Source organism: Parasteatoda tepidariorum, chromosome 5 (genome assembly GCF_982258835.1).
Source record: "Parasteatoda tepidariorum strain Cologne lab strain chromosome 5, Ptep-v5.0, whole genome shotgun sequence".
Taxonomy (NCBI): domain Eukaryota; kingdom Metazoa; phylum Arthropoda; class Arachnida; order Araneae; family Theridiidae; genus Parasteatoda; species Parasteatoda tepidariorum.
Window position 1 is genome coordinate 13,996,416 of NC_141759.1, and position 27,341 is coordinate 14,023,756.

Below are 27,341 nucleotides of genomic sequence, written 5' to 3' on the forward strand. Positions count from 1 at the left end.
ATTCAAACTGTGGTGTATCGATGATAATCTACACGCTCAATTCAAATTAATGCTTTATTTGTACTAAAAACGCCTTCTCTCTACAGAGAGTGTCCTCATGCAATTGTGAAAAAACCTAAACAAATATACGATTTCAGAGCAGCTGGCATTTGCATCATATTCCAAGTCAAGTTCCATGCATTGAATTTTGCCGCTGACTGAGAATAAATTCTCTTAATATACTCGTTACATCTACCAGCTGAAGTTATTACTGGCGGATGTATTATTTAATTTCTATACAAGCCAAATATATTATTGCACGAAATTTAATGGAATAAAATTTATATCATTTATAATTAATATTTTGCTGTGGTAGATAAGGATTTTCTTTTTAATGCTTTAATATGAGAGTACCTGAGTAGCGGCACTAGCCTATTCATCTGAGATTGTATTGCCAAATTCAACCGACGAATGCGGTTGAATGACTAATATACATAACAGTAAAATGTGTGATCTATACAAAAAAAAAAAAATAATAAAAGATTTGATTAATATAGTTCGTTCACCAGGAGTTGGCACTTGGCTCCGCCTTCATCACGTGATATCGGATGATACTATTTCGCTATTTTGGGGAGAAGGATGTGAACAAGGCTGCTATTTGGCGATCTTATGACAAAAATATTTATTTCGTAATCTTCATGTGAATATTTTGAACATGTGCATTTTATTTCATAAACTTTTTGACATTTCTCTCTTTTTATTGAATAGTTCGTTTTTTTGAGATATTTTGCTGCGAAAAAGTTTTTAAATATAAATTAGCTAGAATAACGAAAGTTATAATAGCTGATGATAAAGCGAAGTAAGTGACTGAAAAAGAATTCACTGTTTGTGTTTGGCCATCACCTTCCACATCAGAAAGCCTCCGCACGGTTTCTTATAAGTAGTCTGAGTAACTATTTAAAAAGTGAACAGTTTGAGCGCAAGAAACCAAATTCTACTTTAAAAGTGACTGAGAGGAATTTGTCATATATATTTGAGAATTGAATCTGTAGTGGTAGACAAGTAAATAAAACAAGCTAATCATATTCAAAAATTAAAAAAATTTTTAGACATACGTTTGCTACCACTTTTTTACTTTTACTATATTTTATATTAAAGGGCTCTTTCGCCAACTGGTTTGCCCTCATAGTGGTCAGATTGAACTACCTATAAAAAACCGTGTGGAGGCTTTGCTCGGGTTGGAGGTTATCTCGCCTTCAAGCGGGGAAATGTTTTTCCTCTTACTCACCCGCGCAGAAATGAACTCTGCGTCCGAGGAGGTGGAGCCAAGTGCCAACTCCTGGTGAACGAACTATAATTGATAAGATACAAGTGCGATTTCTTCTGTAATCTAAAGTAAATTGCGACAAAAAGCATAAAAATAAAAGAATGGTAACCGTTTCTTTATTAATATATTTGTAAGCATGTATATATATTAACTGTATCATTTGACGACTATCAATATATTTGAGGGAGAATAGTAATATAAGTAACATTAAGGGGTCCAAACTTTGAATCGCTCTCCTGACCAAACTATGGGGACCACATTTCCCAGATTGCGGCTACCCCCTATATTTTGAAGATAAGAAATCCAAATATGTAAAAAAATATATATGTTTATTCAGAGAAAGTACGTTTTTGTGTCTGATTTCATAACTTAATTAAAAGTAAGCAGTGATTAATTAGCATATTTGAGGTCACTTCCAGGAACCATTAAGATTGACACTTAGTTCGGGAAAATCCAATCATTAGAACGAAAGTTATTCAGGGTGATATCTTTTTTTTTTTTTTTGCGGACTGTACAACTACCTAGCATTCAACGGAATGCCTAATGACAAACCGGCAAACGCGGGAAGTACAACTCCTAGTGAAATGGAACCCCGAGTTAGGTAAGATTAAGTACTTGTATATGAATGCAACAATAAATTTGTTTCCCAATGTAATTATTATGGTTGAGTTAAATTGAAAAGTATTAGGTTCAACGGAAAATTCTGACCGAGAGGAAATGCGCCGAATTTAACAAGCATAATAAGTGAAAAAGACTTTGTACAGTCCGCAAAAAAAAAAAAGATATCACCCAGAATAACTTTCGTTCTAATAATCGGATTTTCAAGAACTAAGTGTCAATCTTAATGATTCCGGGGGGTGACCTCAAATATGCTAATTAATTAGTGCTAACTATTTATTAAGTTATTTCGTTTTTAACGTTTTCAGTCATATTTTAAAAACTCATAAAACTCATTTACCCAAAGATAATTTCATGAAAAAAATAATTTTTAATAATTATTTATTATTTTTTATTATTTAATTAAAGTGAGGATGAAAAAATTTTGAATTTCGTCAAATATTCTTTCCGTTGTGACAGGCAACTTGGAATATATATATATATATATATATATATTATCTATCAGGTGTCACCATAAATTCATGGTATTTCTCTATCTATGGGCAACGCTAGAGTTATTATTTATTATGTTAGGTTGTCTTAAGTAATAATTTAAATAATGTTGAATATTTATAGAAATATAAATTTCGTTAAGAAGCAAGTAAATAGATTTATTTTTGATCTTTTCTAAAATGGCTGTGGAAATTCTAAACGTGAACGGTGATAGTTTGCTGCATATTGTTGGTGTCGGAGCTCGCCGTTGGTGAGCAATAGCATGCATCTATTAATACTATACTTTGCAGCAATATTGATAATATTGCAGGCATGACTTGAAAATTGTTAAAACTGAAGTCAAAGTACTTGCTCGAGGGAATGGTAGCAGGCAACAGCTAAAAAGGAGAAAATATTTGGCTAACGCATTGTTTGAAACTAATTTAAGAGTTAGAATTGGAAAACGGGTTGAAGAATTAGAATATTCAATTAACCTCAGTTGTGCTGTATGTGAGACTTGGATACCATTAACCCCTTGGGGACGGGTGATTCAGAAAAGCATTCGTGCAAAATCAGAATCAAGTTGTAATTAAATAAAAAAACGGTAACTTAAATGTAGTCGTTTCTAATTTGACAGACTTACTTTGCTTTTACTTTAATTATTGTTAGTTTAATCATATATATAATCAATGTTAATTCAAAGTATAACTAAATAGTTTTATTTTGAACAAAGTAATGGTGAATTAAATAAATGAAACAATTATAACTCCGCCCACAAATAAACTGCTCAACAATGACTTTGATTATCAGTTTTATCTTTTTACCCTGATTGATACGGTTTTATGCTGGCACGTATTTGTGACAGTCGGCTCGAAAGGGTTAAAGTTTATATATTGTTAAGGATCATGAACTGTCCACACTTCCAGACATTCCGTGGAAACCATCTTGTAGGACAAAATTTGCATCAATGCTTTTCTAAGTTGGTCTGTAGAAACATTGTTAAAAAAATTATAAAGGCAGCATTGGAGAACATTCTGAACCTCATTTAACTCTGTTCGGAGCCTGCGAACACTATTGCTGGTGTCTTGTGTTTTTATCGACCATCATTTTAAACTTCTCTAGGTTTAAACTTGTAATGTTTTTATAAATTTTTAATTTAACAAGTATTGTTTTTTTTCAATTTTTTTACTGATTGTTTTGATTCTTAACTTGTTCTGCTTTTTAACCTTTTTATCGAATGTTAACTTCTAATATTTTATCACCATTTTGCATGCTTCTGTAAAGTTTTAACATTTATTGGTTTTTGAGTGATTTTGTTTTTTTAACCTTTTTACTACTTTTACTATTTTAATTGGTTTACACTTGTTTTATAGAATTGTATTGAGCATTATTTTAGATATTCTGACTTTTATACTCGCTGTTGATGTAACTTTTAGAGATTTACGTATTTTTTATGTATGCTTTGTGTATGTATCTGCTCTCGTATGCCCTAAAATAGGGCGGGGCGAGATACAAATAAACTCCTATTGTTAAGGATTGTTTTGAACTTCGACTAAATCAGGTCATCGAAGGCGGTTGCTAAAATATTAAGGTATATATTAAGGCTTAGTATAAACATTAATGCAATCCCTGAACAAATTATTAGACAAACTATAAGATTTCATGTAAAACCTTAATTATCATGTGATAGTATACAGCTTTATTGTTCTTACGCGACTGAAGCCGGTTTGCACTTGCTTACGTTCGTGTATCAATTGATTAAATTAGGCGATATATAATATAAATTCGATGAATGGATAAATTTAGACGATATATTATATAAATATGGAATAATTATTATATTAAGTATTATATTTGTATATAATAATTAAACCAAATTATTAGATGCTCCGTAGTGTTTTAATAATTGCATGTTTTGCACAAGTATTTTTAACTTTTATATTTAATCGTACAAGTAATGGGTTTTTATTCAGGAGATTTAGTATATACTTCCTATTTGTATTTATTTTTAAAGTATTGCATTACAATATTAACCAAATGATACACGGACATAAGCAAGAACAAACCGGTTATATATAAAATTATTTATTAAAATAACGTATAAAGTTGGGCAGAAACGGTTTAACTATATAAAACAAATTATAAGGATGATGATGATCATCATCATTATCATTAAAATTTATCTGGGAGCCTGAGACCGTCAAAGGCCCTTTTCTAACTCATCTTGAAATTTTATCTTTAAGGTGGATCTTTCTGGTAATTTGATCGCAATTTGGAGTGAAAATATAATCAAATATTTTGTATTTTAGATAAAGTTGCGTAGCTGCAAAAATAAGCTACCGTGGCCTGAGGTTTAAGTCTTATCTTAAGTTTTCAAAAAAAAAAGTTTTTTTTTAAACCTGCGGTGTCACAATTTATGGTCTTTTCAAAAAATTTGAAATTTAGTTTTGCAATATAATAATCTAAAAAATCTATGTTGAGACCGCGATGTATGCTCTTATTTGGGATAAATTATCTTGCAACAAAAAAAACGAAATTTTAATTACAACAAATAGAAAGTAAACACATCTTTAAGATCATCTAAGAATCAAATTTACTTAATGCTTGAACATCCTAATCGAAATATATTCATATCAAGAATAAAAAATTATCTAAATTTATCGATTGTCAAAGTGATCTAAATGATTAAAAAACTCGTGGGAAATAAACTTACTATCCAAAATGGCCGTCAGCGAAATCTATCAAAAACATTTTCTACATTTGATTTCATTTTGTGGACAAAAATAAAAAGATATTGAAATTTTTTTATCTACCACATCAAAATATAAATTATAATGAATATAAATTTTAATCACATGGACTGATAAATTTTTAAACATTAAACCCATAGAATTTAAATAATGCATCCGCCAGTGAAAACCTCAGCTGGTAGATGTAATGAGTACATTATGAGAATTTATACTTAGTTAACGATAAAATTCAACGCATAGAACTTGACTCGCCGGCATGTAGTCCAAATTCTACCTGTTCTGAAATCGGATAATAGTTTAGGTTTCTTTAAAATTGTGGGTGTACACTTTTATGTGAAAAGGCGTCTTTAATACAAATAAAGCATTACTTTGATTTGTGTGTTTAGAATATCATGGATTAACCCCAAGTTCGAATGCCTTATATCTTTTATTTCGAGTTACATATGTTGCAAATAATGCATTAAGAATTTCTGAAATAAATGTAAGTTTGAAATGTGCTTTTGCAGTATATTTTTTAATGCAAAATGTTTACCGCACTTGGCAAACTCTTTGGCCAGGGACTGTACCTAAGGTGGTTTAATATATACCGTTTGTAATATATTTAGGTGAAATATGTTAAGCTAATATATATTAAGGTTTAATATATTAAAGAGTGTATTAAACCTTACTGTAATAAGGTTTAAAGGCCAATTTTTAAGGCTTTGTGTAACAAATCGTAAAAGATCTGCGTGTGAAGCAAAATTGCTGAGCTGCGTCAGGTGAAGTCGTTGTTGTAACACAGTAATGCAGAGCTTCCAACTTTTTACTCTTTGTAATAATTTATTCTAGCTACGTTTTAATTTCAATATTTTTAATAATTTGAATTTATCTTTCACACCACAAGATATAAATGATTTAAAAGTTCATATACAAGGCCTCATAGGTCTAATTTTTCCTCGTCGAAAATTATAAAATGTTGGTAAAATCACCCATCACTTTGAAAGTTTTGGATTTAAAGTGTCTACCACTCTATAAAATATTTTGCATGCAGTATAGCAGCTGACAGGGCTGGTATAACATCACATACCTGCCAACGATTGATCCTTTCGAGAAGGATTTACCCAAGAGACAGTAAAATGGAGATTAAATTATAATTTTAGGCAGATAACATATTTTGCATTTTGGAAAAACTTATGCGGAGTACAATAAACCGTCTCACATATTAATATACTTATTATAAATTTAAAAAAAAAAATTGGTTGCAAAAAGATCATTAATTAAGTTTAGAAATACTACAAGGAATATATAGAAAGCATGCAATTTACTGCCACTTTAAAAATAGAAATAAAATTTTACGCCAAATGTGTAAAAGTTGGCAGTTATGATATTATTTAATCTCTTTCAGACGGGCGAGTCTTGCATGCATTCTCAGGGTGTGGATAATCAGGGTAAAAATAAGATAAAACTGGTAGCCAAACTGGTTACTACTTAGTTCGAATTAAAAATTCATTCGAAACTCAAATATTGTATGTGTTAAAATTAAAGTGAAATCAAAAATAAATCTGTCAAATTAGCCATGCCCAAATTTAAGCTACCATTTTCTATTTTTTACTATCATGATTCTGAGATTCCGAACGGATACATTTATGACTTGCCCGTCCCGAAAAGGTTAATGATACTACTTACATTAAAGCAGGAGGATACATTCTCAAAGTTTCTGACACAACGGCGTCCATAATCTTCATTTCTCGAAAAGCATCATTTCCCAATTTTCCCTAAAATGTAGATTAACAGCGTATTCATATTTAAGTCTTGTGAATAAGAGAAACGGCACAGTTCTTAAATAATTTATAACTATCTATGAAATTGAATTATGGGTCACTATTTCAGCTCATTGAAGTTTTTACTCATAAAAGTGTTTAAATTTTGATGTTTTTGCGTGGTTTCTGAATTATCATTGTAAAAATATTGTAAGGCACATAAAATTTTATTGTTTCAGCTCTAAGTGCTTAGTATGTTCTGGAAAAGTTTAGTTTTCATTAATATTATTATTCTCTCACAAATGTATTGATAATGGTTAGCAGATAAAGTTTATTGATATATACTTAGATAGATATTATTGATATATACTTAGACCCTATAGATAACAAAATGGTTACAATTCTTTTATTTATATGTTTTCTTTTAGAAATTTACTTCAGATTATAGAAAAGGAAAACGAAATTTGTTTGTCTATCGCAACAAAATATAAATTATAATTGATATATATTTTCATCTTCCAAGTTGTGATGCTTTAACGTTAATTATTTTTGATTTATATAATACATCCATCAGCGATAACTGCAGCTGGTAGATGTAATGAGTACATTATTAGAGTTTGTTCTTAATTAGCTGCAATATTTAAGGTGTAGTGATTGGCTCACCGCTAGAGGGTGAGTTAATCACTAACCCAATTACAGAATGAAGAGAAGAGGAGCCGGCGTGTAGGCTGGTCTTTCCTCGATAAGAGAATATTTCTGTAATTCTGTATTTTGGCCGCTGAGGGCCCTTATAATATGATCATAATTGTTTTGTTTATTTGTTTTAAGGATTAATAAATTGTTTTGTTGCTGTTGCATTGGTGGATATATTTCAAAAGCAATAATGCACATGACATTGAAAAAGTTATATTTCAATCTTGGTTGGAGGGTGTAGTGATTGGTTCACCGCTAGAGGGCGAGTTAATCACTAACCCAATTAAAGAATTAAGAGAAGAGGTTTGCGGACATTTCGAAGAAACGAGGTTCAATTCTCACCGGCAGCTTTTCACAATGACAGTTGACCACAAAGGAGACATTAGCGGTTATAAAATGAAATGAAATATTTATTAAGACCTGCCAACTTCCTCGGCTTTCAACTGGAGAATTTTCCCATTTACTTATTAAAGTAGTGGCAGAAAATTTACATTTGATTTAAAAAGAACATTTTAACATTTGGTTAAAAAGATTTTGTCCAACACAATATATTAACAAAAATTAAAAGATACAAATAAAATGTATTTATTATATCTCTAGAAATCTAGAATTATATCTCGTATTTATTATATCTCTAGAAATATTTAAAAAAACAAAAAAACATTTACACTCTAATGTAAAACTCGTTAACTCAAAGATAATAATTTGTAAAAGAATTTCTTTTTCAGTAATTTATTTAATAAGATTTAGAACAGTGTCAATTCTCTCACTAGATGACAAATCATGACAAACATTCCCTGCCCATTTAATTAATAAATAGCACAATCCTGTTTTATCAAGATAATATAATAACTGAGATTATAATAACTGTTATTTTACTATTACAGACCTGCTAATACCTGATACTTCTGCAGTTTTCCTTTTTAGGCAAAGCTTTTAACAAGTATGACTACTTCCTAATATTATAAAATTACTACCTCAAAAACTACCTAAATCTAAACCTTCAAAATGACAGTCATGCAAAAAATGTAATAAAAAAATCTCCAATTGAAAGTGTTATTGTTGGCAGCTCTACACTTCACAATAATTTATAATCTATTAGTTGGGATATGTTTCAAAGGAATACAAAATAAGTCTCAAAAGTATACAAAATACGTTTCATAAGAATACAAAATATGAGATCATCCTCAAAATGTGCCTCTACAGTTTTTTTTTCTTCTTTTTTTTAAGTAAATTGCTTCACACACCTAGCAAACTCTTCTGGCAAAATTTGTAATTTGCCTGAATACTTTTTAATGCTACAATACTGTCTCTTCAAATATTATAATAGTCTGAAACTTCCAAATCTTTACAGTGTTGCTTTTAAAACAAACAATTTACAAATTATAACGTCAAATACTATGAAAACATAAAATTTTCGACTACATATGCGCGTTATTCTTTGCACTGATTTCCGGGATTCCTATAAACAGACGCTTTTTCTAAACTGGTATTATTATTAAAAATCAAATGAACCAAATAATTTTTTTTTGAAAATATATGCATGAGGTTAAAAGAAAAAAACAGTTATTGATTGAGTAAAGAACTAGATTTTTTTTTCCTTGAACCGTCAACTCAGTGAACATTTTTAAGTAATTAATAAGAAAAAGCAATAAAAAAATTACTTGATCAACATGTTATCTACAAAATAAATTTTGTTGTGATATTTCTTGTCTTTCTTGGTGTTGCATTTTCGTTGGCCAGCAGTGTAAATCTATATATATATGTGTATATATATATATATATATATATATATATATATATATATATATATATATATATATATATATATATATATATATATATATATATATATATATATATATATATATATATATATATATATATATATATATATATATATATATATATATATATATATATATATATATATATATATATATATATATATATATATATATATATATATATATATATATATATATATATATATATATATATATATATATATATATATATTTGTTCAAAATGAAGAATAAAACAAAGAAAAATTATCGATATCGAAAAATATAAATATAAAAATGTAGTTGCAACTAAACAATAGGCCTTAAAATTTGCTACGTACGTTTAAGTCCTTGTGACATTAGTCACTTGATTGAGGACCTATTAGCATGCTTATAAAACTTCATCATTATCCTAAATCTCTTACAAAAATCTCTTAAATATTCATCTCACAGAGCTTTGAAATACTCATGAATTTTCTCTCTTCTGTTACACTTTGAAATAGTTATTCAAAATATTCTCTTTAACTAACTCCTTAAAATACTTCAAGTAAAAAAACTAACTTTCCTCTTCATTTCTATAAATCTCAAATGCACTACTTAATCTCAGTAATCACTATTCTTTCTAGTACATACCTTACAACAACTTTTCTTACAACAACTTAGTACTCATTCCACATCCAATATTCATTTTTTAGTACTCATTTCCACAAACAATATTCATTTTTTAGTACTCATTTTCACTAAAAACATTCATTTTTTAGTACTCATTTTCACTAAAAACATTCATTTTTTAGTACTCATTTTCACTAACAACATTCATTTTTTAGGCCTAAAATTTAAAAACTAAATTTCTTAAACATTTTTGGCATCGTTGCCACTTCTCATTCTTTGTGACTGCATGTCACTGTATAAAGTATAAACACCTTCATAAAATACAAACATCAAAATATAAAATAAAGAAAAATACAATTCCAAACATAATTTCCAGTTATGGATGATCCTGGCAACCTTAAGTGTGTCATCATCAATTATATGCATTTGTGGTTTAATATTTCCACAAAGACAAAAGAAAAGATAAAGCTTCGTCCACATAATCTGTTATCTCAGGTATGGGTAAACACTACGCTGGTTTTCACTAATTAAGGGTCGGATCTTCCAGAAAAGGGGTAATATTTCTTCTCATCATCAGCAATATATATGACAGTTCAAACTTAGTCTTAATGTATAACAAATTCACAATTTTTCCTTGAATAATTCTTCTTATTAATATTATTGATAACAGTTCAGTATCATTTTTAATAAATTACAAAATTCGAATTTTCCTTATAGCAAAATTACAAAAATATCATAACAGAAATTGACTAAAATTTACATAAAATGTACTCTTAATTTTCACCTTCTGGTGTTAAATGAAATTCTTCAACTGGATAAAAATATCTTAATTTGGAAGAGTGAACGATTTCAGTTTGATTATTATATTTATCTATCTCAAAGTTTACATTAGAAAGTTTCCTTAATATAGTGTAAGGGCCTGAATAAGGAGAAGTTAATTTTCTAGTGTTAGGGTATTTATATTCTTCCATTATTACCAAATCTCCTTCTTTAAAATCTGCATTTTTAAATTTAAAATCATATCTAAGTTTATTTTTCAAATGACGTTCCTTGGTTTTTTCGAAAGCTATTTCTCTGGCTTTTTCGACTGGGGGGTATAAAGGTTGATCAATAGGGGAATCAAAAGGCAAGGAGCCAAACAATAAATAAGCAGGTGGAAAAGTTGTAACAGCATGAGGAGTATTATTATATTCAGACACAACTTGTTCAAGAAATTTAGTCCAAGGAATCTTTTTAGAAAAGTTATTTACTTTACATTTTAATCTAGTAACTATTGATTGTCCTACCCTTTCTGATTTTCCATTACATTGTGGATGGTGACTAGTTGTCAGCAACTGTTTTACATTATGATTTCTCAAAAATTTCTTAAATCGACTAGAAGTAAAGGCTGGGTTCCTATCAGTTAATAAAGCCTTTGGGGCATAGGATGTAAATAAAGGCTTCAACAAATTCGAGTACACTTCTGATGTAATATTTTTGCTACAAAAAGCCCAGATATATCTGGTACAATGTTCAATTACAATGTTCAAATATTTTTTAGAAGAGTTATAATAGTTAAAACCACCTACAGAATCCAGTGATATTAACTCAAAAGGTTCTTTGCAGGGTGGCATTGACTGTAACAAACCGTATTTTTTCAAGTGTGAGATCTTATTAAACTGACAAGTTTCACAGTGCTTAACATAATTACTAATGTCCTTAATAATATCTGACCAATAATAGTATGGGGAAATAATGCTTAACATTTTCTTTACACCTGGGTGACCATATTCTTCATGTACTTTTGAAATTAATTCTTCTCTTAAGGAAAAGGGGACTACAATTTTAATTAAACCCTTTTTACTAACAGTTAAAACATCATTAATTTTCTTAAAATTAGGATTATTTACATTATCAAGCCTTTGATGTTCAATTAATTTTTCTTTTTGAATTAAATGTGTTGAATAGCAATTATGGTGAGAAATTTTATTTCTAGAGAGCATATCTGCCTCATAATTAGTACTTCCTTTTTTATATTTTATCTCATATTCATACATTGATAACTTTAAAGACCATCTAAATAATCTACCGGTCAGATGTTTCACATTTCTCAACCAAACTAGAGCTGCGTGATCTGTATGTATGGTGAAAGGTGTTCCATGAAGATAATGTTGATATTTATCAAGAGCATCTACTATTGCTAAATATTCTAACTCAGTAATTGAATAATTTTTCTCATAAGTTCTTAATTGCCTCGAATGGAATGATATTGGATGTTGTGTTCCATCCGGGTGCTCTTGTTTAAGGACTGCACCTATAGCCTCACCAGAAGCATCTACATACAAATGACATTTTCTTTGTGGGTTGAAAAGACATAAAACTGGTTTGGAAATTAACGCGTTTTTTAACTCTTCGAATGATTTTTGACAGTCTTCAGACCAAACGAACTTAGCATCTTTTTTAAGTAATTTATTTAACGGCAATCTTAACTTTGCGTAATTTTGAATAAAACGATGATAAACATTAATCGAACCTAAGAACCTTTGTAATGACTTGACGTTATGAGGAGGCAGAAGTTTTTTAATTGTTTCTATATTTGCATCATTAGGAGAACATTTACCTTCGGAAATTTCATAACCCAAAAACTTAATACTTGTTTTACAAAAATCACACTTAGAACCTTTTAACTTGATATTTTCTAACCTACAAATTCCTGAGGCTTGAGCGGCTACCAGGCGCGACGGCAGGTGGTGGATAGCCGAATGTCCTGTAGCACTGACAGGATAGCCTCTGAATAACAAATAGGAGGTCGCGAACCAACTCCCGTAACCCAGGTGTTACGCGACCCGTGCCTTGGGTGAATGGCACTGCGGTTATAGTGTCTTAACGGAGCCTCTAGTTTGACTGGCGAACATCTAGAGTAATTGCCTTACCCAGTAACTCAGGCAATGCTGGGCTGACTTTCTTTACCTGAGCTTTTTATTTGAGGTAATTTATGGCTGAAAATGACAAAAATACAACTCAAATTACTGCATTTGCAGGTGAAAATCCCAAAGTAGACCTTTCTGCAAAAGAAAAGGAAACTAGGGAAAAACCAACTGAAGGAGATAAAATGAACCCTTCATCAAAAGAGGTAGAAATGACCTCTACCCAATCAACATCTCAAGTGGGGCAGGAAGCTATTAATAGCATGACTGCCTCCATGGATGGGATCAAACTTAAAAAAAGACTATCTGGTGCACAGAAAAAGAAACTTGCCCGAGAAAAGAAGATGGCTGAGGGTACCTGGGTAGAAAAACCCAAACCAAAGCAGAGAGGCGAGAAAAGACAAAGCCAAAGGATGGAACAAGATGTAGCCCCAAAGGCTGCCAGGAAAGAAGGACCTGAAGGTATAACCTTTAAGGAAGCTCTAACCGCAGTTAAAATGGCTGTGATTCTTGAAGGACATCCTCTTGAGCGCTTATCCGAAGAACAGGCCCTAGACCTTGAGTTCTTGATAACTGAAAAAATTTCTAGAAATGAAGAGGGTTTTGTCCCCACTTTTCTTTCTTGCAGACTAGAAAATGGGGCACTTATCATCAATTGTGCAGATCTGGGGAGCTCTAAGTGGCTGGAACAGATTGTAGTTGAGATAAACCCATGGCAGGAGCAAACTCTCTTGGTAGGAGAGGCAAGGAAACTTGTCAGAACTACTAAGATCATTGCTAAACTGCCGAAAGTCTGTAGTAAACTGGAGTCCAAAGAGGTTCTGAGAAAGATTGAGGCACAAAATGGTGGGCTTACTCCAACCGAATGGAACATACTTCATCGGAAGAATGAACCATCAGGACAGACCATCGTCCTTAGCGTGCCTGAACTGGACGCGGCTACACTTGGCAAAAGGGGATATAAATTTTATATCGGACTTCACCAAGTTCAAGCCAAAGTCCTAGACAAACCTTCCAAAAACGATGGGGGTGAAGGTTCTTCAAGCCAACATCCACCACAGTAGAAGTGGCACCACAAACCTCACCAAGAAATTTCTTGATGAGGATTTTCACCTGGCCCTGATCCAAGAACCTTGGCTTGTCAGGGGAAAAATCAGTGGCCTCAAAGGAACAAAAGGTAAGCTCATTTATAATCTTAATAGTGAAGCTAGAACATGTATCCTAATAGATAAAGATATTAAGGTTCTACCTCTAACAGATTTTATTCATAGGGATTTAACAGCAGTGAAAGTCAGACTCAACATAGAGGGAAGAGACCGAGAAATTGTTTTTTGCTCAGTCTACCTACCCTATGAAGAGAAGGCTCCACCTGACCAAACACTGCACAAACTCCTGCAGTTTTGTGCAGAAAACAGCTTGCAGGTAGTCTTAGGGCTGGACTGCAATGCTCACCATACTGTATGGGGCAGCACAGACACAAATAAAAGAGGTGAGTGTCTTTTAGAATTTATTCTTAATTACAATTTAGATATTTTGAATAAAGGCAATGACCCTACCTTTATAACTTCTAATCGTTCTGAAGTAATTGACATTACTATAGCAACACCGGCTATTAGTAAAAATATCACGAAATGGAAAGTAGATGGGAGACCATCAGGTTCCGACCATCAAAATATCCATTTTGAAATAAACTCCAATATAAATATTGATCGCTGCTTCAGAGACCCCATGAGAACAAATTGGAAGAAATTCCAAGATGATATCATGGGGCTGACTCAAATGGGAGAAAATTATATTAGAGATAATTATGATCTAGAAATTGCAGCAGAAACTCTGCAGAACGAAATTCTAGGTTCATACAATAAAAATTGCCCAATACGTACCAAAAGAGCAAAGCCCCAATGTCCTTGGTGGAACAACTCCTAGGAAACTGAAAGGGCAAATGTTAGAAAACTCTTTAATAAAGCAAAGAAACATGGTGAGTGGGACAATTATAAAAGAGCCCTCACCAACTATAACAAAAATGTCAGGAAAAGCAAACAAGAATCCTGGAGAAAGTTCTGTGAAGAGGTAAATTCTATCTCTGAAGGAGCTAGACTCCAGAGAATCCTTAGAAGGGATGAACCCATAATGGTTGGCACCTTAAAGGATGAGGATGGCAACTTTGCTACCACTGGAAAAGAGATAATGGAAGTTATGGCCAAAACTCACTTTCCAGGAGCCATTGATATGAAGGACAGCATTTCATTGGATCTGTAAAAAGAATACAAAGAAATCAATGGACCTATGCTAAGAACGTTATCAATCAAAACAATGTTAGGTGGGCTATCTCCACCTTCAAACCACTTAAAAGCCCTGGACCTGATGGAATCATTCCTGCAATGATCCAAAAGGCAGGAGATCCTATCATCCCTGTGTTAACCAGAATTTACAGAGCCAGTCTGGCACTGGGACATATTCCAAAGCTATGGCAAAAGACCAGGATTGTTTACATTCCTAAACCTGGCAAAAGTAACTATGACCAGGCTAAGTCTTTCAGACCAATTAGCTTATCTTCATTCTTTCTTAAAATTATGGAGAAAATTATTGATAGGCATATTAGGGATTACCTGGGTAGCAATAACCCCTTGCATAATCTACAGTTTGCCTACCAACCTGGTAAATCTACAGAGACAGCCTTACACAAGCTAGTATCTAAGATTGAAGACACCCTGGAAAGAAAGGAAATTGCATTGGCCACCTTCCTAGATATTCAGGGTGCTTTTGATAATACCTCTCACCCATCCATCCTTAATGCCTTAAGGGAAACAGGGATAGACCAAACTTTATGTTTATGGATTAAGTCCCTACTTATGGATAGAGCCATTCAAATGAATATCTTCAACGAGACATTAGAAAAGAAAACAACCAGAGGCTGTCCACAAGGAGGTGTACTATCACCATTACTTTGGAATCTGGTTGTAAATAGCCTAATCAAACATCTAAATAATACAGGCTACTATACCCAGGGATATGCGGATGACATTGTCATACTCATCCTTGGCAAAGATTTTCACATAACTTGCCAACTTATGCAAAACGCTCTAAGTTATGTAAGCAAATGGTGCAGGGAGAGGAATCTGGACATAAATCCACAGAAGACCAATCTAGTACCATTCACTCGTAAAATAAAAAGGGAAGGCTTTTTTATCCCAAAACTTTTTAACGTTGAAATCAATATTGCCTCTGAGGTGAAATTTTTAGGCTTAATTCTTGACCAAAAACTCACCTGGAATAAACATGTTGATTACAAAATCAATCAAGCAAAAAAATGCATAATGATGTGCAGACGCATGCTTGGTAAAAACTGGGGATTACAACCAAAAATGATGTTTTGGATGTACACAGCAATTGTCAGGCCTGCTTTCACATATGCTTCAGTGATATGGTGGTGTAAAGTGGAACAGAAAACTGTGAAGGATAAGCTGGGAAGTCTGCAAAGACTAGCCTGCTTGTGTATCACAGGTGCAATGTCCACGGCCCCTACCAGAGCACTTGAGGCAATTCTGGACCTGACTCCTTTAGATATCTTCATGTGCAGCTCTGCCAGAATGACTGCATATAGAATGAAATTGCAATATCAATGGTATGACAAGCCCTCTTCTGGAGGTCATACCAGTATTACTAAGAAAATTTACCATCCAACTCTCCTTATGCCTTCTGACTGCATGGAGAGAAAGTACGTGTTTGAAAGACCATTTGAAGTAGTTTTTCCTACCAGAGAAGAATGGGATAACAACACGATCGATACAAAAAATGATGATCTAATCTGGTATACCGATGGATCAAAGAAAGGTAACCTCTCAGGACTGGGTGTCTGTGGCTTGTCACCAAGATTCAACCTTTTTGAAGGTCTTGGGGAGTATGCTACTGTCTTTCAGGCGGAGGTACTTGCTATTGTAAACTGTCTGCAGATAAATATTAAGAAAGGCTACCATGGTAAGCGGATTCTTATTTTCAGCGACAGTCAAGCAGCCTTGATGGCTCTTTACTCATTTCAAGTAAAATCAAAAATTGTTCTGGAATGCAAGAATCTCCTAATAGAACTGGCAAAAAGGAATAAAATCCTTCTTATTTGGGTACCAGGGCATATGGGAATTGATGGTAATGAAAGAGCTGATGAACTCGCAAAACAGGGATCCTCTTTCAATCCAATAGGAACGGAACCCTTCTGTGGAATCAATATGAAGACTACAAAGAAGGCTGTCCTAAAATGGGAAAAACAGGAGATGAACAAAGTTTGGCGCAATTCTCCTGGACAAAAACATGCTAAAAGCATGATCAGCAGCCCTTCTGCAAAAATTGCTTCTGAAATTCTTAGGCTCCCAAGATTGAAGATTCAAACAATTGTAGGCTTCATCACTGGGCATTATCATTTCAGGAAACATCTACATAGATTGGGACTTTTCGAACAAGAACCAATATGTCGGAAATGCCGTGAAGAGGTAGAATCAGCACATCACATCCTATACGAATGTGATGCCCTCGCCCTTACGCGCCTCACTACCTTAGGCAATCCATATCCTAAAGAGCTTCACCTTAATTCCATTAAGGGACTGTCAGACTATATTAATAAAGTAGGCGACCCGAGACAATGGAACTAGGAAAAATTGGGCTTGGAGTATGGTACAAAATGCAACATGTGCAGAGGTGCCACATATCTGACAAGCTCAAGCAAGAAGAAGAAGAAGAAGAAGAACCTACAAATTTCGAAAATTTTTTCTAAATGAGCTAAATGCTCTTCAAGAGAACTACTATAATTTATAATATCATCAAAGAAATTTTTAACAAATTTAATATTATGTTTTTGTAGTATTTGGCGAATAGCTCGCTGAAATATACTTGGGCTGTTCTTCCAACCAAAAGGGAGTCTTACCCACTCATATAAGCCAAAATTAGTGGTCATCGCAAATTTTTCAGTGTCACAATCTCTAATTTTTAAATGCCAAAAACCTGAACATAAATCCACTTTAGAATAATATTTTGCATTCGTTAAGTCATCAAGAACATCATCAATTCGAGGAATTGGTTCAGCATCTGATTTTGTTACTAAATTTAATCGTCTAAAATCTATGCAAAGTCTATTTCTTTTTCCCTCATCTTTTCTAGTAACCATCGTTACAGGGGCTGAATAGGGACTATGTGAAGGTTTAATAATATCATTTTCTAACAACTTTTTAATTTGTGTCTCAATCTCTATATTATCTTGAGGAGAGCAACGATATGGACGTAAAGATATTGGCAATTCAGAAGTAAGAATAACCTTCTGAGGCTCTAATCTTATGAGTCCAACATCATACCTATCCTCACTAAAAATATCATTATATTTTTCTCTTAATAAGGATAGTCTCTTATCTACTATTTCCTGTGGTGAATTACAATCCACAGATTCAAGTGATTTAGATTTAGAATATTTACTCGTTGGTGATGAGCAATGACTATCCTTAACTACACTGAGACAACACATTGAATGAGTTACAATATTTTTAGAGCATTTTAGTTCATTTTCACCTTGAATAACAATTCTTTTATCAAAATCTAATTTAATATTAAATACGTACATGTCAGGTAGTGATAGCAAACAATAATTCAAATTCGTATTAATACTATACATTTTAATTTTATTTGTCAATTTACCGATACAAACATCTATTTCAATTAAATCAAAATCATTAATTGTGCCTTGTGTTTGTTGCAATGGCACCTTATCTCTTTCTTCAATTTTTCTATAGTTAATATTTTTTAATAATTTTGAGGGAACAATTGATATTGTTCCTCCAGTATCACAAAGGGCCGGAATTTCAATTTTTGTGCCATCACTTCTCGACATAATCATATCACAAAAATATAAAGAATTTAATTGTCATTGATCATTAATACCATTTTCTACACCATTTCCAACATTTTTGTTACATTTGTTTTGAGAAGACTTATCATTATAATTTTCACTCTTTTTGTCATATTTGTTTCGGGAAGATTTATCAGAAACAGTTCCGTGGTGAGTTTTTTCAGTTGATCGTTTCATTTCATTACTATTATATTTAGACTGATTACTATACTGATTGAAACCAGCCCTATATGGGTAATTAAAATTTCGTCCCATATAATGCTGTTGATCAGTCTGGTATCTGAACTGTCCGGGACCACTCTGATAATTATTTAAAAAATTTCTTTTTACTTGTGGTGCATTATATGTAGCGCGTCTCTGCAAAGTAGGAGAAAATTGTTTTGGTTTCGTACCTGTCTGTTTATTTATACCGATTCTTAAAGATTCAAATTCATCTAGTTTTTCTGCCAAATTTAAAGAACTATTCATAGAATTCCATGTATCAAGAAAATGCTGCTTTACTTCATTTGGTACTCTAGTTTTGATTTGGTTAGCAATAATTAATTCCTTCAATTCTTCAAATGATTCTATCTTAAGCTCAGCTAGCCAATCATTAAAGTAAGCAGATATTTCGTTGCAAAAATCGCGCCAAGAGTCTTGAGATTTTTTATGAGTTGAAAAGAATTTAAATTTTAATTGCTCTGGATTAAGTTTATACCTTTTTAATAATAAGGTTTTTATATGTGAATAATCATGAGCCAATTCACCCGGTTCCCGTGTTAGTTGGTTAACAATATCATGGGGTAACATATTCAATAAATAAACAACATATTCGGTTTCGGGAATGTTAGCCAATTTGGCCTTAGTTTCGAAATTTTTTAAATACAAAAATATCTCATCTTTATGAGGGTCAAACGGTTGTGACAATCTCATTAAGGAAATGTTTACATTAGATGAATTTACACTTGAACGTGTTTCCTTATCATTACTTTGAAAAGTTAATTTATAAAGTTCAAGTTCTTGATTTTTAGCCTTTAAAATTTGTAATTCTTGCATTTCTTTCTTTTCTTCTACTATACGACTTACAATTTCTTTGGTTAACCCCTCATTGTAATTCTCATCTGATATTATTTTTTTCCTGATTTCGGAAACTGGTTCGGTATCACTTACTAATATTCCTAACTCATCTGCCAAAACAATTAAATCAGCTTTTACTAGTTTACCTAAATAGGATACATCTTTGTCATTATTTTCTAGACTTAAAATCTTTTCTCTTAAAAGTTGTAATTCTGATTTTTCCCGTTTTTCTTCTAAAATTCTATTAACTATTTCTTTAGTTATAGATTCGTCATAATTATCTTGCGTTACAGTTTTATTTCTTATCTCTGGAACTGTGTTATTTTCATTTACATCTAATTCTAATTCGTTCGCTAAAATTACCAGTTCCGATTTAACTAGTTTCCATAGATATGCCATTTTTCACAACAATAATTATGTCAATAACTTAAAATAAGATACTTATTTTTGCAATAAGAGAAATGAAAATCAAAATCAAATGAAAATAAAATCAAAGTATTACATTTTTAAAATACCAACACACTCTATATACTTTTTAAAATTGCAACACACTCCATAATAAAATATAATTTCTATTTATAACTATCTTCAGTATTGTAATAAAACTATCATTTTTAGTTCAACAAAATTATTTTCAAAACTTACCGATCTTCATCTGTTCAACAACGGGAGCGCACAGTATAAAAAAAAACACAATAGTCAGTCCCTTTCCTCCTTCACTCTTCAATATTTTCTCCTGCGAGAGTCAGTCTTTTTCCTAGGGCGCATTTAGAACAGAGGCGGCGAAAATTATCACCTCCGCGAAGACACAGGGCGTAAATAAGGTCATCCCTCCTTCGACGAAGTTCACCCACGGATCTCCATCGGGCTTCAGGGTTTGCAAAATGAACCTCCGACTTTCCGTCCCAAGCAGAGAAGGGGCCGATACGGGAGTTCATCAAACTTTTCTTATTGCATCTCTCAATTCCAGTTAATTTCTTCAAAGCAAAATTACTTGCAATAATCTTTAAATTCACATGCTATTTCATAGGGGTTCCGGGCTGAGAGAATCGTGCCGGCTTTTCATTCATCATTATATTGCTGTTTCCAATTTTCGCAGTCATGTTTTAATTATTTTTAATATCCTTTTCTATAAGGATGACAACAAATGAAGTTTCTATGCTTTTATTGAGAAAAGAATAAAGGATCTATTTACAAATTATATATACACGGAGCAGAGCTCCTGGATAGATGCTTACAGTCTCATTTCTAAAAGATAAGTGTACTTTCTTTAACGTAACATATGTTCATGTCATGTGATCTATATAACCCAGATGTTAGAACCGGCGTCTGGAACATCTTCAGACCAGATGGAGATGAACTAATATCTCAACACGTCTTGATTTTTATGGGAATTCGGCTTCGTTACGATTTTTTATTGCGCGGGGTGGATTCATTTTATAAATAAAGATTTCATCGCTATTCAACGGGACTAAATGTATACGCGAAGAGCCAAGTTAAGTATGTGAAAGAGAAATTTAATGTTCTTAGAGACCAGATAAGCTTATTTGCAGATAGATATAATTCTTTTTGAGTTTAGTCTCAAAAGATTCTTTTAATTTTATAAAGCTAGTATTTTAGATACTACATATATATATATATATATATATATATATATATATATATATATATATATAGATTTTTATTCCTCTAGATGAAATTACTCCTCTGTGCACCTGTGAAGCCAATTATGGGGGGAGGGGATGCAGAGAGGTAAAGTAATCTATCCTAACTTTTACTCTCTTCTCTGATTAAGATCTACATCATCTATTTTTCACTCCGCTATAAATATGTATATACTAGTTCTTCAGTTTTGTTTTTACTCATGCCGGTGAAAATTTGTATATATTTATTTTTTCGTCTATCCAAATAGCTTATTTTTTCTGTTATTCAGACTTCTTGTAATCGCACTTGAATCTTATCAATTATTATTCAAATCCTTTTTCTTTTGTATCTATCGCACATTTTACTGTTCTGTATATAAGTTATTCGACCGCATTCGCCCGTTGAATTTGGCAATTTAATCTCAGATAAAAAGGCTAGTGCCACAAGTCAGGTGCCTCGATCAATACGCTCACATTAACCCATTTCGTCCCGAATTTATATATTGAAATGATACAAGAAGTGGTTTTTATAGAAAAAGTGGTATAATATATTATCGAAATTAAATGGTTTTTCTACTGTTAGAGCATTCAAAAAGTCTTTGATAGATCAAAAGGAACTTGCTCCTTATAATTCTAGATCTAATCAGAAATAACTAAATCATTCTTGTATCTGAGAATCTTTTAATTCACCCAGGTAAATGAAAATGCAAACAAAAGTTTTCCCCACAACGAATGACTCTGAAAAAAGGATCTGTCCTAAATATATGACGCTGGGCGTTAATTGGATAAAGCATTAAAAATGGGAAATGAAATTTCTTATCTACCACAACAAAATATTAATAATGGTTATTAAATATTTTAATCTATTAACTTCTTAAGGTTGTTCCAATTCAACAATAAACTTAATATTGCATCCGCCAGTGAAAACTTTAGCTGGTAGATGCAATGAGCACATTATGAGAATTTCTACTTTGTCTTGAATTTAAATTCAAAGCATAGAACTTGACTCACCTGCATATAATCAAAATGGTAGCTGCTCTGAAATCGTAAAATTGTTTACAACGTTCACGCCAGGTTGACCCACCGATGGGTCACGCTAGATTGTCTCATCTTGGCAGCGCACCGGAGTAAAAACTGGTAACAAATAAATTTAATTTTTTAGTTTTTTTCCGGGAATAATAAAAATCCATAACTACCAATTGTTTTTACAGATACAATTTTTATATTGAATTGCTTTTTCACCGTGATAAATTTCCTTACAGTGAATTGTTATTGTTGAGAATAGATTAACCCCTCCCGAATATTATCTAATATTGAAATAGTTCTTCTACCAGTATTTTCTCTTTTCCGTCTCGCTTTCAGGCGCAACACAAGGCGTGAACGTGTTAAGTCACTTCATTGAAAAGTTAGAGAGCTATCCCATGAGCCACCATGGCTTGCAGTACCGACATTGTCGTTAACACTTACATAAGATAGAAAATCATGCTCTGGAGTTTTTAATAGTTTTTATAATAAGTATAATGTCCATTTTTGAAGCTTCAGCGCTGTTTCTGAATTATCACAGTAAAAAAATTGCATAACACATAAAATTTTATTGTTTTACCTATAAGTGCTTAGCATGCTCCGGAAAATTTTTGTTTCCACTAATATTTTTTTTCTCTCACAAATATGTTGTTAAATGTTAACTCATAAAATTGCTTCATGTATACTTTCAAATATATTGATAACGAAACAGTTACCATTCTTTTATTTATATGATTTGTTGTTGAAATTTACTTTATTTTGTAGAGATGAAAACGAAAATCGTTTATCTACCGCACTAAAATGTTAATTATAAATAATAAAATTTTTAATCATCTGAGCTATTACGAATTGCTAAATAAACGAATTGCCCAACGAATTAGATAAATAAACTTTTTTGGTGTAAATCAGTGGTTCCCAACCTGGGGGCGATCGCCCCAAAGGGGGCGATAATCCTTAGGGGGGCGACGAGTATTCAAAAGATAAAAATTCTAATAATATTAATAACAAAAGCTATTTAAGATTGAAATTGAAAATATATATGAAACTTATGGTTCTGGTGTAGACAAAGAATTATGATAGTTAAAAATTAAAAAAAAAATCAAGTGCAGGATCGTTTTCGTCATACGTTTTGGTATCGCAGGCGGAAATCTGATAAGCCACTCTGTTCCTCTGAGCAATAATACTGTTTCCAGGCGTATTGATGAGATGGCCGCCGACGTTGAATCAAAACTCATCAAATTTTTGAAAGAAGGTAAATTTGCGTTGCAGATTGATCAATCAACTGTGATAGATAACAAAGCTGTTTTAGCTTACATGAGATATATAAATGAGAGTGAGGAGATTAACGAGGAAATGTTGTTTACAAGAACTTTGAACACAGATTCAAAGGGATCGTCGATTTTTAAATTGGTCAAGGATTATTTTGAGGAAAAAGAAATTCCCCTCACAAACGTAAGTGCTTGTGCAACCAGATGGTGCTCCAACCTTGTCTGGTTGTCATACTCGAGTTTCTGGGTCACAGTAAAAAAGAAGTACCGGAAGTTATCTCCCCATTCATTATGCCATTTATCGTTAACTTTTGGCTGCGAAAAATTGGTTATTTCTGGCATCAGTAAAATAAAAGCTAATTCTCCTAATAACCGTTTGTTCCGAGAACTTTGCCATGAAAATAATGAAGATTTCGAATTCCTGCTCCTACATACAGCTGTGAGATGGCTTTCAAAAGGAAACTGAGCAGTTTCTTCGAATTGCTGGATTCGGTTACTGAGTTTCTCGACACCACTTATCCTGTTTTAAGTGAGAGTTTGAAGCAACGCAAGTTGGGAGCTGCGTACCTCACTGATAGTTTTGAAAAAATGAAGGAAATCAGCGTGAAACTTCAAGGAAATAAAATGAACATTATCAAGGCTAAGGGAATCATATCTTCATTCATCACCAAGTTTGATATCTACAAGCCAAACATTGGTCGCAAAGAGCTAATGCAATTTCCAACTCTTAAAAAGTGTTCAATGGCAGATATCGAGATTCTCGAAAATAAAATCTTAATTTTTACTAATTACCTTGATCAGTTATGGAATCAAGATTTAAAGATTTGATGAAATAAGAAATTCCATACATTGAATTTTCGGTCCTTTCTCTTTTGAAGTTGTGGATAAGCTCACTTCCTCTTTGTAGACTGAGTTTTTAGTTTTGAAGTATGACTGTGAGGCTAAAGTCATCTTTAAAAAATACCGTTACGAGTTAGTTTGGATAAAGCTTATGGCCACTTATCCACAATTGTGGAAACAAACTGAGCCACTTCTCATCTCGTTCCCGTCAACATATTTGGTGCAGAGATGGTTTAGTTCTGTCTTCCAGCTGCTCACAAAGCAAAGAGATAGGTTGGACATTTGCTTCAAAGGGGAAATCTGACGTTTGAATCTGACGAGCAGGAAACCTGACATTCAAGCTTTAACTTGAAATACACCAAGCACAGGGCAGTCATTGAAGTGGTAAAAATGTACTTTCTCACTCTTTTTTTTCTCAAATTTTAGTTGTTAACGTTTTAACTTTCTCTTGATTACATTAAAATATGAATTCTAAAAAAATTTACTTTTGTTTTGATTATTCCGTTTTAAATATCATTTCTTTTTGAAAAAAAAGATGGACAATTTTTTTTTAATTAATAAAAATGACAGGATAAATGTGCCTCCTTATTTGCATTACAATTTAAATTAATATCAAGTAACTTAGCATATTTTCAGTGTTTGGTTGCTCACAAACAACAGAGAATGGTTTTTTGAGTAAAAAGAGAAAGGGGCGATATGTGTCAGCCATCCCCAAGAGGGGGGCGATGGTCCACAAAAGGTTGGGAACCACAGGTGTAAATAATACATTCGCCAATGAAAACTTCAGCTGGTAGATGTAATAAGCACATTATGATAGTTATTCTTAATCAGCGGCAAAATTCATCGCATAGAACTTGATTCGGCATATTATCAGACTGCTAGCTGCTCTGATACCTCATAATTGTTTAGGTTTCTTTACAATTGTATAAGTACACTTTTTAGTGAGAACAGGTTTTTCGTACAAATGAAGCATTAATTTGATTTGTGCGCGTAGAATATCATAGACCACTTGAATGCTTTAAATATTTTATTTTTGAGTTACATATATATTGCTGAGTTACATATATATTGCAAATATATATGAAGCCGTGAGGGATCTGTGGTTTGCTGATATTGCGAAGATATGCCGTTCAATTCTCAGTGGCGGCTTTTCACACTGACAGTTGTCCACAAGGGAGACATTGTGGACCCTCAACCTCCATGTCTTGATATTTTTGCAGGAATGCTTTTTTTTTACCAATATATGAAATCTGGATTTTAATAGCTTTATATAGAATGCCTAAAATTGACCGTGAGAATTCCAAATTATTATTATGATACTAGTTCCAAATGGTATTTCATGCACTACTACCAAGCATTCAATGGAATGCCTGATGACAAACCGGCAAACGCTGGAAGTACTATTCCTAGTGAAATGGAATCCCGAATTAGATAAGATAGAGTACTTGTATAAAATTGCTATAATAAATTTGTTTCCTAATGTAATTCTTATGATTTTGCTAAATTGAAAAGTTCAACGGAAAATTCTGGCAGTGAAGAAATGCGCCCAACTTTACATGGATAATAAATGAAATAGAATTTATACCCTTCAATATGTATGTATCAGATGCACCGTTTAGTTTTATTGGGAAGTTTCTTTATAAGTGTAAATATATGAATACAGGTTACTTTTTACGATATATGCTCTGTCTCTTTAAGCTGCGCGCGACATTATCATTCAGTTAAATACTCTACAACATTCTGTAAAACGAGGCTCGTGCTTTCGTGAATAAAACCTTATTGTAGACCTAATAATTGCCTCGATACTGCATAAGTTGCAGAAGAAACGTTAAGTCTCGTTTCTTCCACAATAGTATGAATAGTTGAATGAAAAGTGTTTGAATATGAGAGTATGAAATGCCTTTTTGCTTTGAAACTATAATTCAAAAGCAAGTTGCCATTTCATACTTTAATACAAAACAGAAAAATTATGATTCTACGATCTGTTATTCAGTATACGATTCAAAAGAATACAAAATACGATTCCAAAAAATTTAAATATTTATTTCCATATAAAGAATTTCTACAATAAAAATAATCCTTTATATATACCTTTGCAATGTTGCTTTTAAAACAATCAATTTACAAGGCCTGGCTTCTTATATGTGCCACTATCGCGCCAAAAACTATATAAACATGAAATTTTCGACTACTAATACACTGTATTCTTTACTCTGTTTTCCGGGATTCCTATAAACTGACACTTTTTTTAAACTGCTATTATTATTAATAATCAAATAAACCAAATAAATTTTTTTTAAATAAATGCCTAACGTTAACCCTTTAATGGGCCCTTTATTTCTAGTAACGGTAAATTAAAGTATTTTTGGAATTGAAATTGTTTTAATAACAGTAATTGATATAAAAAAAAAACTCATTTAGTTTACAAAAACGCCATTTTTTTGGTGGTAAATATATTTAACATGACCTATTAGGAACTTACTGATTTTTATTTTTATTTATTTTTCTTTATTTATAAAATAAATTCCTTAAATGCTACAAACTTCAAAAGGAATTATGTATTTTATAACTTTTATACGTTTTTTAAAAGTGACAAATGGTTACCAATTTTATTCAAATCCACTTCAAGAAAGTTGAAGTTATTGAAAAATGGAAACTTAAATTAAAAGTTTATAACAATTTATAAGGTCTGGCGTCTTATGTGTGCCACTATCACATCAAATACTATGTAAACATAAAAATTTC

General features: G+C 32.2%; 1 protein-coding gene and 1 long non-coding RNA gene across 3 annotated transcripts in view; both read left to right on the forward strand.

Annotated features, from left to right (window-relative positions):
- LOC147808583 (uncharacterized) overlaps positions 1–27,341 on the forward strand; it is a 305,187-nt gene that overhangs the window by 236,433 nt on the left and 41,413 nt on the right. The window lies entirely within an intron of this gene.
- LOC147808586 (uncharacterized) lies at positions 12,666–14,382 on the forward strand. The gene is made up of 2 exons (XM_087163425.1): positions 12,666–14,056; positions 14,151–14,382. The coding sequence occupies exon 1, from the start codon at positions 12,948–12,950 to the stop codon at positions 13,941–13,943; it is 996 nt and encodes a 331-aa protein (XP_087019551.1). The 5' UTR covers positions 12,666–12,947; the 3' UTR covers positions 13,944–14,056; positions 14,151–14,382.